This window comes from Amblyraja radiata, chromosome 17 (genome assembly GCF_010909765.2).
Source record: "Amblyraja radiata isolate CabotCenter1 chromosome 17, sAmbRad1.1.pri, whole genome shotgun sequence".
NCBI lineage: Eukaryota > Metazoa > Chordata > Chondrichthyes > Rajiformes > Rajidae > Amblyraja > Amblyraja radiata.
Window position 1 is genome coordinate 20,059,943 of NC_045972.1, and position 11,273 is coordinate 20,071,215.

At 43.0% G+C, this 11,273-nt stretch overlaps 1 protein-coding gene across 1 annotated transcript; it reads left to right on the top strand.

The window, feature by feature from the left end:
- Positions 1-19: 19 nt before the first annotated feature.
- cmc2 (C-X9-C motif containing 2) lies at positions 20-8,799 on the top strand. The gene is made up of 4 exons (XM_033035843.1): positions 20-124; positions 3,169-3,331; positions 7,750-7,821; positions 8,503-8,799. Exons 2-4 carry the CDS (start codon positions 3,251-3,253, stop codon positions 8,575-8,577), a joined length of 228 nt encoding a protein of 75 aa, XP_032891734.1. The 5' UTR covers positions 20-124; positions 3,169-3,250; the 3' UTR covers positions 8,578-8,799.
- The last annotated feature ends 2,474 nt before the right edge of the window (positions 8,800-11,273 follow it).

Sequence of the window (11,273 nt, forward strand, 5' to 3'; positions counted from 1 at the left end):
GGCGGTCGGGTCTGTCAGACCGCCTCTGGTTGGCCAGATCCCTCGTCAATCACCAGCAACGGCAAAGATACTTCCTGCCATGCAGAGAATTGTTACAAGGTTCCAAGAGGAGCGAATGACAGAGGTGAGTGGTGAAGGATTATTTCATTAAAGATTGGGGGTTATAAGGCAATCACCCTGAAGGAATCATATACATGCCAATCAAATACTCCGGCAATACAGCGCCTGAAATTATAGATGTGGAGATTTATGTTTCCTGTTCACGTCCTCTGTGACCCTGAGTTCCAGAGACCGAGGTTATACCGTGTCTTATTCCATTGGTATCCAGTATTTGTTGCTACTTCACCAAACCTGCAAATTGATTGGAAGTAAAAGCAGAAAATGGTGAAAAATACTCAGCAGATCACACGGACCAATGTTTTATCCCTGATTTAGTTAGGGGAGTTCCTTGCTTCATGAATCAGATGAGGATGTTTTCCACAGATCTCTCTTCCACAGATGTTGCTTGACTGCCTGAGTTCTTACAACATTTCTGTTTTGTTCCCCACTCTTGGAACTTGAGTGTAAAGTCTGAGGCTGATATGCCAGGGCAGTACGGAATGAGGGCTCCACAGTCTGGTACCATCCTTTGGAAGAGATAGTGTGCTACTTCATAACAAGAGGAGTTGAGTATAGGAGCAAAGAGGTCCACACCTGGAGTATTGCGTGCAGTTTTGGTCCCCTAATTTGAGGAAGGACATTCTTACGATTGAGGGTAGGTTTACAAGGTTAATTCCTGGGATGGTGGGGATGTCATATGCTGAGAGAATGGAGCGGCTGGGCTTGTATACTCTGGAGTTTAGAAGGATGAGAGGGTATCTTATTGAAACATATAAGATTATTAAGGGTTTGGACACGCTAGAGGGAGGAAATATGTTCCCGATGTTGGGGAAGTCCAGAACCAGGGGCCACAGTTTCAGAATAAGGGGTAAGCCACTTTTTCACATAGATAGTTGTCAGTTTGTGGAATTCTCTGCCTCAGAGGGTGGTGGAGGCCAGTTCTCTGGATACTTTCAAGAGAGAGCTAGATAGGGCTCTTAAAGATAGTGGAGTCAGGGGATATGGGGAGAAGGCAGGAACGGGGTACTGATTGTGGATGATCAGCCATGATCACATTGAATGGCAGTGCTGGATCGAAGGGCCGAATGGCCTACTCCTGCACCTATCGACTCCCTTAAGTGGATGTGAAAGATACCTGCCATTATTTTGATGAAGAGAAGACAATATTAATCCCTTTCTCAACATTATAATATTTCTCCCACCCTCCCAGTCACTGCTCATTTCTCCTCCTATGCACACTTATGTCCCATCGCCAAGTCCAGCATTTCCTTTTTATCCCCCCTCTTTTCCCACTCCCCGTCCACCTCCACCTAACGGAGAGCACCTGAGGTCAGGATTGAACCTGGGTTCCTTGCACCGTGAGGTAACAGTTCCAGTATCACAATATTAATATGAACATTTTCTATTTTTACGTGGTCATATTTCCATTCAATGTCACATTTCCGATTGAAAGGTACAGCATTTAAACAGGCTTTCGAGTCCATGCCGACCATCAATCACCCGTTCACACAAGTTCTATGTTATCCCACTTTCGCATCCACTCCCTACACATCAGAGAACATTTACAGAAGACAATTCCTCCCATCTTTGGGATGTATAATCACAAATCCAAAAATGGTCATGAATTGATGCAATCAGTCAGAGCTGCATATATTTATTAAAAAAATAGAAACCTGATGCAACTTTAATTATAAAGCTAAAATTGGTTCATCATAAAAAATATACATTTTAATATGCTTGCTCCATCACCTGCAAGAGACCCGTTCATCGCTTAAAGAATGAACCATTATTTTATTGGAATAAAATGTCATGCTCAGCACAGTTGCAAAGGGTATGTTCCTGTGCTGGACTACTCTACGCAAAGCATCCGTAAACCTCTTGCAGTTTCAGGTTTATTGTCAGGTACATGAGTATGGTGAGGTAGTGGTACAATGAAAACATCACGTTTGCCTATGTGGAAGGAACTGTCCAAGACAAGGTTGATCTAATCAGTCCTCATCGTGCACATTGCAACACTATAAGGGGTGCACAATGGCACAGCGGTAGAGTTGCTGCCGTACAGCAGCAGAGACGCGGGTTCGATCCTGACTACAAGTGCTGCCTGTACGGAGTTTGTATGTTTTTTTTTAGTTTTGGAGATACAGCGCGGAAACAGGCCCTTCAGACCAAACAGAACCATGCCAATTAACCTACAAACCTGTACGTCTTTGGAGTGTGGGAGGAAACCAAAGATCTCGGAGAAAACCCACACAGGTCACGGGGAGAACGTGCAAACTCCATAAAGACAGAACCCGTCGTCGGGATCGATCCCAGGTCTCCGGCGCTGCATTCGCTGTAAGGCAGCAACTCAGTAAAATTGTAAACTGTCCCTAGTGTGTAGGATAGTGCTAGTGTACGGGGTGATCACTGGTCGGCACGGACTCGATGGGCTGATTGGCCGGTGTTCGCACTATATCTCCAAAGTCTTAAGTATAGACTAAATGTCATGATCTGTCTTGAGAGCAAGTGACAAAAGACAACAGTTCTATGTAACAGTCAATTACCTAGTAATTTAACAATTTTTCCAATGTAAAAATATATTTTAAACACAAATCACAACTTCCTGGTTCAGGAACAGCTTCTTTCGAACAACATCAGCCTATTGAATACTGCTAACTCCCAACTAAACTCTGAACAGCCTGGGTTGCACTAGGGACTTTGGGTTTTGTTTTGTTCTTGCACTATATTGATTTTTAATAATTATTTATTGAATTTTATTTTGTTTGTTTATTATATTATCTGTGGAGTACAGTGTTTACAAACTTGTTGTGCTGCTGCTACAAGTAAGAATTTCATTTGGGACATATGGCAATAAAACACTCTTGACCCTTGAAGACTAAGAAAGAACATTAAAAGTGAATAACATAATTGCTCTGCCATTGTACTTCTAAAATAAATATTCTTGTCATTCTCCCATCAGATTGCTCAGTCTCAGTTGCAGATGGAACTTGTCCGCTGTGATGTAAATGAGAATCATTTTGGTCCGAATAAAGGTTCTTAGTCATGTTCTGAGTCCATTTTTTCTTACAGGGCCAAATTTGCAAGTTTTTACTCCTGGCAAAGGATCCTATAAAGGATCGACTCACTGGCATACAGAACACAGTGGACAAGTATGCACCCTGACCTGTCACCTCACCTGCATTCAGAGGAGTGTAATATTCTCATTGACCGTCTCAAACAGTGCCATAATGAAGTGAGTATAAATAATGTGTGCTGTGATTTAATGAATTTCTGGGCACCTTTGCTGCTCCTCTCTGGACAAGTTATTTTCTTGCAACGTTGAATTCTCTCATTTTATGTAACGTCTACGAACACTCCCCTCCCCTCCCGTCTTGGCCCACATCCTCCACGCTGGTCGTTTAACCAATTCCACAATTCACCACATTGTATCCCTCTTGAGATCGCACCACTCTGCCTGAGGCCATTTGTAGTTGGCCCTGATTGATCCTGGTCTCTTCTTGCCTCCAGGTCTTCACCTCTCTCCCCCATCCCGACTCCCTATTTTCAGTCAGAAAAAGGGCCCCAACCCAAAATGTCACCCTTCCTTTTTCTCCAGAGATGCTGCCTGACCAGCTGTTACTCCAGCAATTTGTGTCCTTTTAAAAAAAATCTATTTAAGATGCTGGATTAATGACAAAGTGAATTTATCACTTTGTTACAATATCTTTAAATTCTAATTACTTTCGTACTGCACTTTCAGGATAGCGATAATTATTGGCACAAATCACCTACCCCACAACCAACAATGGACCATTGTGGGCTCCACCTTACCTTGAACATCGTTAATTTTTGCATATCTTTCATTCATTTGTTCTGTATCTCTCCATATCACTGTCTATTTCTCTCGTTTCCCTTTCCCCCTGACTCTCAGTCTGAAGAAGTGTCTCGACTCGAAACATCACCTATGCCTTTTCTCCAGAGATGCTGCCTGACCTGTTGAGTTACTCCAGCTGTTTGTGCCTATCTTCAAAATAATTCCATCCTTGATACACTTCATCTTAATGACAGATGCAGGAGTCAGTTTGAGGAGAACTCTTTGACAGACAGAAACATAGAACATAGAAAATTATGTGCAAGAGTAGGCCATTCGGCCCTTCGAGCCAGCACCCCCATTTAATATGACCATGGTTGATCATCTAAAATCAGTACCCCGATCCTGCGTTTTCCCATATCTCTTGATTCCTTTAGCCCTAAGAGCTCAATCTAGCTCTCTCTTGAAAACATTCAGTGAATTTGCCTCCACTTCCTTCTGTGGCAGAAAATTCCACAGATTCACAACACTCTGGGTGAATCTCAGTCCTAAATGGCCAACCCCTTATTCTTAAACTGTGACCCTTGGTTCTGGACTAATCCAGCATTGGGAACATTTTTCCTGCATCTAGCCTGTCCAATCCTTTAAGAATTTTATATGTTTCTATAAGATCCCATCTCATCCTTCTAAATTCCAGTGAATACAAGCCCAGTTGACCCATTCTTTCATCAAATGTCATTCCCGCCATCTAGGGAATTAACCTGGTTAACCTACGCTGCACTCCCTCAATAGCAATAATGTCCTTCTTCAAATTAGGAGACCAAAATTGCACACAATACTCTAGGTCTGGTCTCACCAGGGCCCTGTACAACTGCAATACGACCTCCTTGCTCCTAAACTCAAATCCTCTTGCAATGAAGGCCAACATGTCATTAGCTTTCTTCACTGCCTGCTGCACCTGCATGCTTACTTTCAGTGACTGATGTACACACCCAGGTCTCGTTGCACCTCCCCTTTTCCTAATCTGACACCATTGAGATAATAATCTGCCTTCCTGTTCTTGTCACCAAAGTGGATAACCTCGCATTTATCCACATTACACTGCATCTGCCATGCACCTGCCCACTCACCCAACCTATCCAAGTCACCCTGCAGCCTCATAGCACCCTCCTCGCAGTTCATACTGCCACCCAGCTTTGTGTCATCCCCAAACTTGGAGATGTTATACTGTGATACACTGCTGTTTCTCAGCGGGGAGAGCGCCAGAGACCCAAGTTCGATTCTGACCTTGGTTGCTGCCTGTGTGGAGTTTACACGTTCTCCCTGGTGCCGTGTGGGTTTCCTCCAGATGCTCCGGTTTCCTCCCACCACCCAAAGAAGTGCAGGTTTGTAGGTTAATTGGCCTCTGTAAATTGCCCATAGTGTGTGGGAGTAGATGAGAAAGTGGGATAATGTAGACCTAGTGCGAACGGGTGATCGATAGTCAGCGTGAACTCGGTGGGTCAAAGGGCCCGTTTCCAAGCTGTCTCTCTAAAATAAACGTTGACAGAGGTATCCTGTGGCAATCTGCTTTGCACCTGAACTTCCTGAACACTGTGTACCATGGGATATGGAATGCATAGCGGTTTTGAATGACTATTACAATATAGCTTGTTTTTCCTTTTATATTTATCAAGGTCTAATGTAAATTGGATCGCTTTTTTACATTTGTTAGTGTAACAGCATTATATTTCTCTGAGGAAAATGTACTGAATACATCAAAAGCTGGGTATCCTGTGGTGACTGATTTCCCAAAGTTATCTGCCATCTACAATGTTTAATTCAGGGGCGTGGTAGAATACTATCTATTTCTTGGACACATGCAGCTCCAAAAATTATCCTGTAAATGTGATAAATATATAATAATCAATAATACAATAAATTAATAGGATGGCACAGTAGAGCAGTATTAGAGTTGCCGCCTTACAGCGCCAGAGACCCGGGTTCGATCCTGACTGGGTGCTGTCTGTATGGAGTTTGTACGTTCTCCCTGTGACCGTGTGGGTATTTCCCTCTCTCCTCCATACTTTGATATAAATTAATCTTTGTCTCATCTGTCCACAAGACCTTTTTCAGAACTGTGGTTGCTCTTTTAAGTACTTCTTGGCAAACTGTAATCTGGCCATCCTATTTTTGCAGCTAACCAGTAATTTGTATCTCGCAGTGTAGCCTCTGTATTTATTTTCATGAAGTCTTCAGCGGACAGTGGTCATTGACAAATCCACACCTGACTCCTGAAGAGTGTTTCTGATCTGTCGGACAGGTGTTTGGGGATGTTTCTTTATTATAGAGAGAATTCTTCTGTCATCAGCTGTGGAGGTCTTCCTTGGCCTGCCAGTCTCTTTGCGATTAGTAAGCTCACCAGCGCTCTCTTTCTTCTTAATGATGTTCCAAACCGTTGATTTTGGTAAGCCTAAGGTTTGGCTGATGTCTCTACCAGTTTTATTCTTGTTTATCAGTCTCATAATGGGGGGTGACTATGTATAAACACAGCTGTAATTTCTACATGGTGAAACCAAAATGTATAAAAAGGGCCTTTAATAAAATCTGACAATGTGCACTTTAACCACATATGATTTTTTTCTATTACATATCTCAAATTGTGGAGCACAGAGGAAAATAAATGATATAAATGAAATAAATAAATGATGGCTCTTTGTTCCAAACATTATGGAGGGCACTGTAAGTGTGGGGTCTGGATCAAGGATGACATGAGTTCTGGAGTAACTCAGCGAGTCAGGCAGCATCCCTAGAGAACATGGATAGCAGACATTTCCGAAGAAGTCTGAAGAAGGGTCCCGACCTGAAATGTCACCTATCCATGTTCCCCAGAGATACTGCCTGACCCGCTGAGTTCTTCCAGCATTTTGTGTCACTGATTGCTGTTAAACCTCACCTGCCAGACCTTCCACAACCCCATCATAAAGGGCCTGTCCCACGAGCATGCGACTCCATGCGGCAAGCGCGACCTAACGTGGTTGCTTGAGCCGTACAGCCTCGCGGGGCCAGTCCCACTTCGATCGCCGGAGCCGTATGGAGTAGTGCGGAGCTGGTCCTGACATTGCGCAGGGCTCCGAAAAACTGACCGTGTTCAAAAATTCCACGCGGCAACGGCCTGCCGGCTCGCAGCCGCCTCGACGCCGTACGCAGTGTCTCGACGGGTGTGCGCAGCATCTCGACGCCGTACGCAGCGTCTTGATGCCGTACGCCACGCGCGAACTTCGCTCGAACTTCACGTCACTCACTCGCCCTCCGCACGGTTCCCGCTTCCGGTTTGGTCGCGCTCGCCGCATGCAGGCGCATGCTGGTGGGGCCAGCCCTGTACGGGGATCACTCGGCCCCCGCTTCCAGTTTGGTCGCGCTTGCCGCATGCAAGTTGCATGCTCGTGGGACAGGCCCTTTAGGCTTCAATTACCCTTCTTGAGCTAACCACTTCAAGTTTGCATATTAACTCTTCAATCCATTATCTTTAGAGCAGCTGAATGGGAACACAGCTGTAATTTCTACATGGTGAAACCAAAATGTATAAAAATACCGTTTAATAAAATCTGACAAAGTGCGCTTTAACCACATGTGATTTTTTTAAATTACAAATCTCAAATTGAGGAGTACAGAGGCAAATAAATAAATGATGGGTCTTTGTCCCAAACATTATAGAGGGCACTGTATATGTATACACACACACACATAAAACAAACAAACAATAATAGTGCAAAAAGACAATGCTATAACAAGCAATGCCATCAGCTCATTGCAATAACTTTGGGGGCAAAGTAAGTTTACTAAGCGAGTACCAACCTTGTTCTCTTTCTCTCCAACAGCATGGCTTCATGAAGTTTCTTGGAAAATGTAACGGTATTGACCAAGAGATGAGACGTTGCATAAGTGCTGAGGTAAGATGATCTTAAAAGTTCTAAACAAATCATGAGAGGAATAGATCGGGTAAATGCGCAGAGTCTTTTGTCTGGAGTAGGGGAATCGAGAACCAGAGGACATAGGTTTAAGGTGAGAGGAGAAAGATTTGATAGGAACCCGAGGGGTAACCCAAAGGGCCTGTTTCCACGTTGTATGACTATCCTATGACTTTGCACATTATTGGTAGAATATACTTTAAAAATATTTTTTTTTTCTTTCCTCACTCCTATTTTCCCTCCTTGTTTTATCTCTTCCACACTCCTGATTAAAACAATAGTAGTTTTTAGTCTTGAACTTGTTGATGCCTTGTGGTCTAATTGAAGATTGTGAACCCCTGTAAGCCACACCTACCATGTTATACTTAGGTCCACCACCGATTTTATAGCTCCCTTGATTCCAGGGCCTTTCTGGATTATCCATTTTGCCGGACCAGCAGGGGTCAGGGCCTCTGAGCGCATTCCAACATCACCAGAACGGTCCCCTTAGGCCTCCTGGGCGTTCGAGTTACTGAAGCAGGCCACGATGCAATCAGTCAATGTGCTCTCCACCGTACACTTGTGGAGGTTTGATAGAGTATTTGGTGACAAGCTGAATCATCGCACACTTTACTGATTATACTTTACTGTCACTAAAATCTCTTGTTTTCTTTCAACCTTCAGGTGAAATCCAAAAGAGCCAAAAGCAGAGAACACGCTGCTAAGATGCAAAAGCGGCTAAATGAGGCTTCCAAGTGACTTTCACCCCATCCAGACTGTGAATTGTTGTCAAAATGCACTGGGACACTGTGGTGATTCATAGAAACTGCAGCCATATACAGTTCTTGTTTGTTAGCTCATAATATGATTGCAATTTTCATTATTTATACCCAGATTCAGCGGGTTATCTTTTGTTAATCTTTCAAAATTAAAGTGATACATGTCTTGAGAGCTAAAAATTATTAAACTCTGTAAACTTTACACTCAGTGAAATAGGAGTACTCTGTGAGAACAAGCGCACACTGGGTGACCGTTTCGCTGAACACTTAATCTTAATCCTCCTTGGCCTACGTGATCTCCCAGTTGCCAAACTTGTTAACTCCCCTACCCATTCTCATACTAACCTTTCTGTCCTGGGCCTCCTCCACTGTCAGAGTGAGGCCACACGCAAATTGGAGGATCAGCATCTTAACCCAGCTGTATGAATATTAAGATAGACACAAAAAGCTGGAATAACTCAGCAGGTCAAGCAGCATCTCTGGAGAGAAGGAATAAGTGACGTTTCGGGTTGAGACCCTTCTTCAGAATATTAATTTCTCTAACTTTAAATCACCCTTGCATTCCCTCTCTCTCTGTCCATACTCCACCCTAACATTCTGCTAGTTTCACAGTTCCTATCCCTTTGTTATCACCTCTTCCACAGCCAACAATGGACCATTGTGGGCTCCACCATTCTTGGGTCATGGGTGCCTGCTCTGATTCGTTCTCTATCTTTTCTTACCTTTAGTTTTCCCCTCCCGACACTCAGTCTGAAGAAGGCACTCAACCCGAAACGTCACCCATTCCTTTCCTCCAATGATGCTGCCTGACCCCCTGCTGGGATACGCCAGAATTTTGTGTCTGTCTTCGAAATATGAGATCACGTGTTTTACGTCAGGAATACCTAGTAAAGCAGAGCTCCACTCACGGTAGTCCAACCCTGACATCTGCTGGACATTGAGTTTATTACAGGAGAAATGCTCTGCATCTAATTCCTGGATTGGAAACTGCTCAACATTGCATCACTTTTGTTCAATATTTAGATGATTCTAACAGGGTGACAATTTTTGGATATCTCTACCAATAATTATGACATTTTACTGTTAACATCTAATTTCTCCAGAAATACAAATGTTTCATTTAAATGCAGAAACAAGGAACTGCAAGACGGTTCTGACCTGAAACTATCGCCTATACCCACTGAGTTACTCCAGTATTTTGTGTCTATCTGTGGTAGAAACCAGCATCTGGGGTTCATTTTTATCACAAGGAACTGCTGGTTTACATTTCATTCACACTATTGCCGTTCTTAACTAGTTTTATCAATCTTGGGTGTGAAATTTTTATCATCTCAAAATCATTTACAAGGGGAAAAAAATCTGCAATGCAGTGAGAATTAAATCCTTAAGCCGAGTTTTAATTATTCAGGATCTTGTTCTGAACATAGATCAGTAAAATTAGTTACCGTTTTCTACCTTCAGGGTACGCGTCTAAACCTGATGGACTGCGAATTAATCCCGTAGAATTCCACTGCAGCACACTCTGCAGGCTCTACACTATCAGATAAGTCATCCACACTATCAAATATTTTACTTAATGCCTCATTAAGATAACCCCTTTAATTTTCTTTGCTTAAGGAAATACAATTCGAATTAACACACCCTTCCTGTAATGTGGCCGAGTGGTAGTGTGCAGCCGTCTGAAGAAGGGTTTCGGCCCGAAACGTTGCCTATCTCCTTCGCTCCATAGATGCTGCTGCACCCGCTGAGTTTCTCCAGCATTTTTGTGTACCTTCGATTTTCCAGCATCTGCAGTTCCTTCTTTAACACGTCGTGTGCAAAGATACTCGAGCGGTCAGGAAGTCTGAGATGCTGGCTCCAGTCTCTGACAAGGCGAGGGTTCAAATCCCATGGACGTTTGTGGGTCCTATGCTGTACTGTTCCATGTTTCTTATAATTTTTTTTTTTTTTAATTATTTTTATTAGAAGTACGGTAAATTACAATAACACACAACACATATATCTTAATACATTTTTTGTACCGCTTCATTTTTTTTTTTAAGCTTTAAGAAAAAGATAGAAGTAAGGAAAGTAAAGAAGGTGCGCAAGAGTCGTGAAGTGCAAGAGAGTGTTGGGAAAAGAAAGCCCCTTAGAAAAGAAGTTAGAGAAGGAAGTAAAGTAAGAAAGTAGACCCTAGAAAAGAAAGAAAAAGAAAGTAAGGACAATCGCTCTATTATAACATTAAACTCCGCAGAAAGACTACCAACCAAGTCTGTTTTTGTTGTTTTACCTCTCATTGCCAGGTCCTGATACCATTTATTTATTTATTTATTTTTAAAATTATTATTGCACCTCATGCTTGTAATAGGTGTTTCTTATAATTTAACCCTCGTATGAATTGCAGCTGAAATGGTGCTTGAAGATTATGGATCGCGTTTCTCTATCTCACTATCTGTTGCAGGGTAACCACTCTCCTTACTAGGATTGAGGTCCATCTGGGATCATGGAGTGTGCTTTCTTTCCGCCTCATCCATCCGTGGAAGCACCTGATGATGTTCCCATCTTGGCCTCATCGGAGAACGCACAAAACATGCTGTGGGGGGTGGTGGTGGAAGCAGATACATTAGTGGCATTTAAGAGAATTGTAGATGGACGAAGATGGCCACAAAATGCTGCAGCAACTCAGTAACAGGTCAG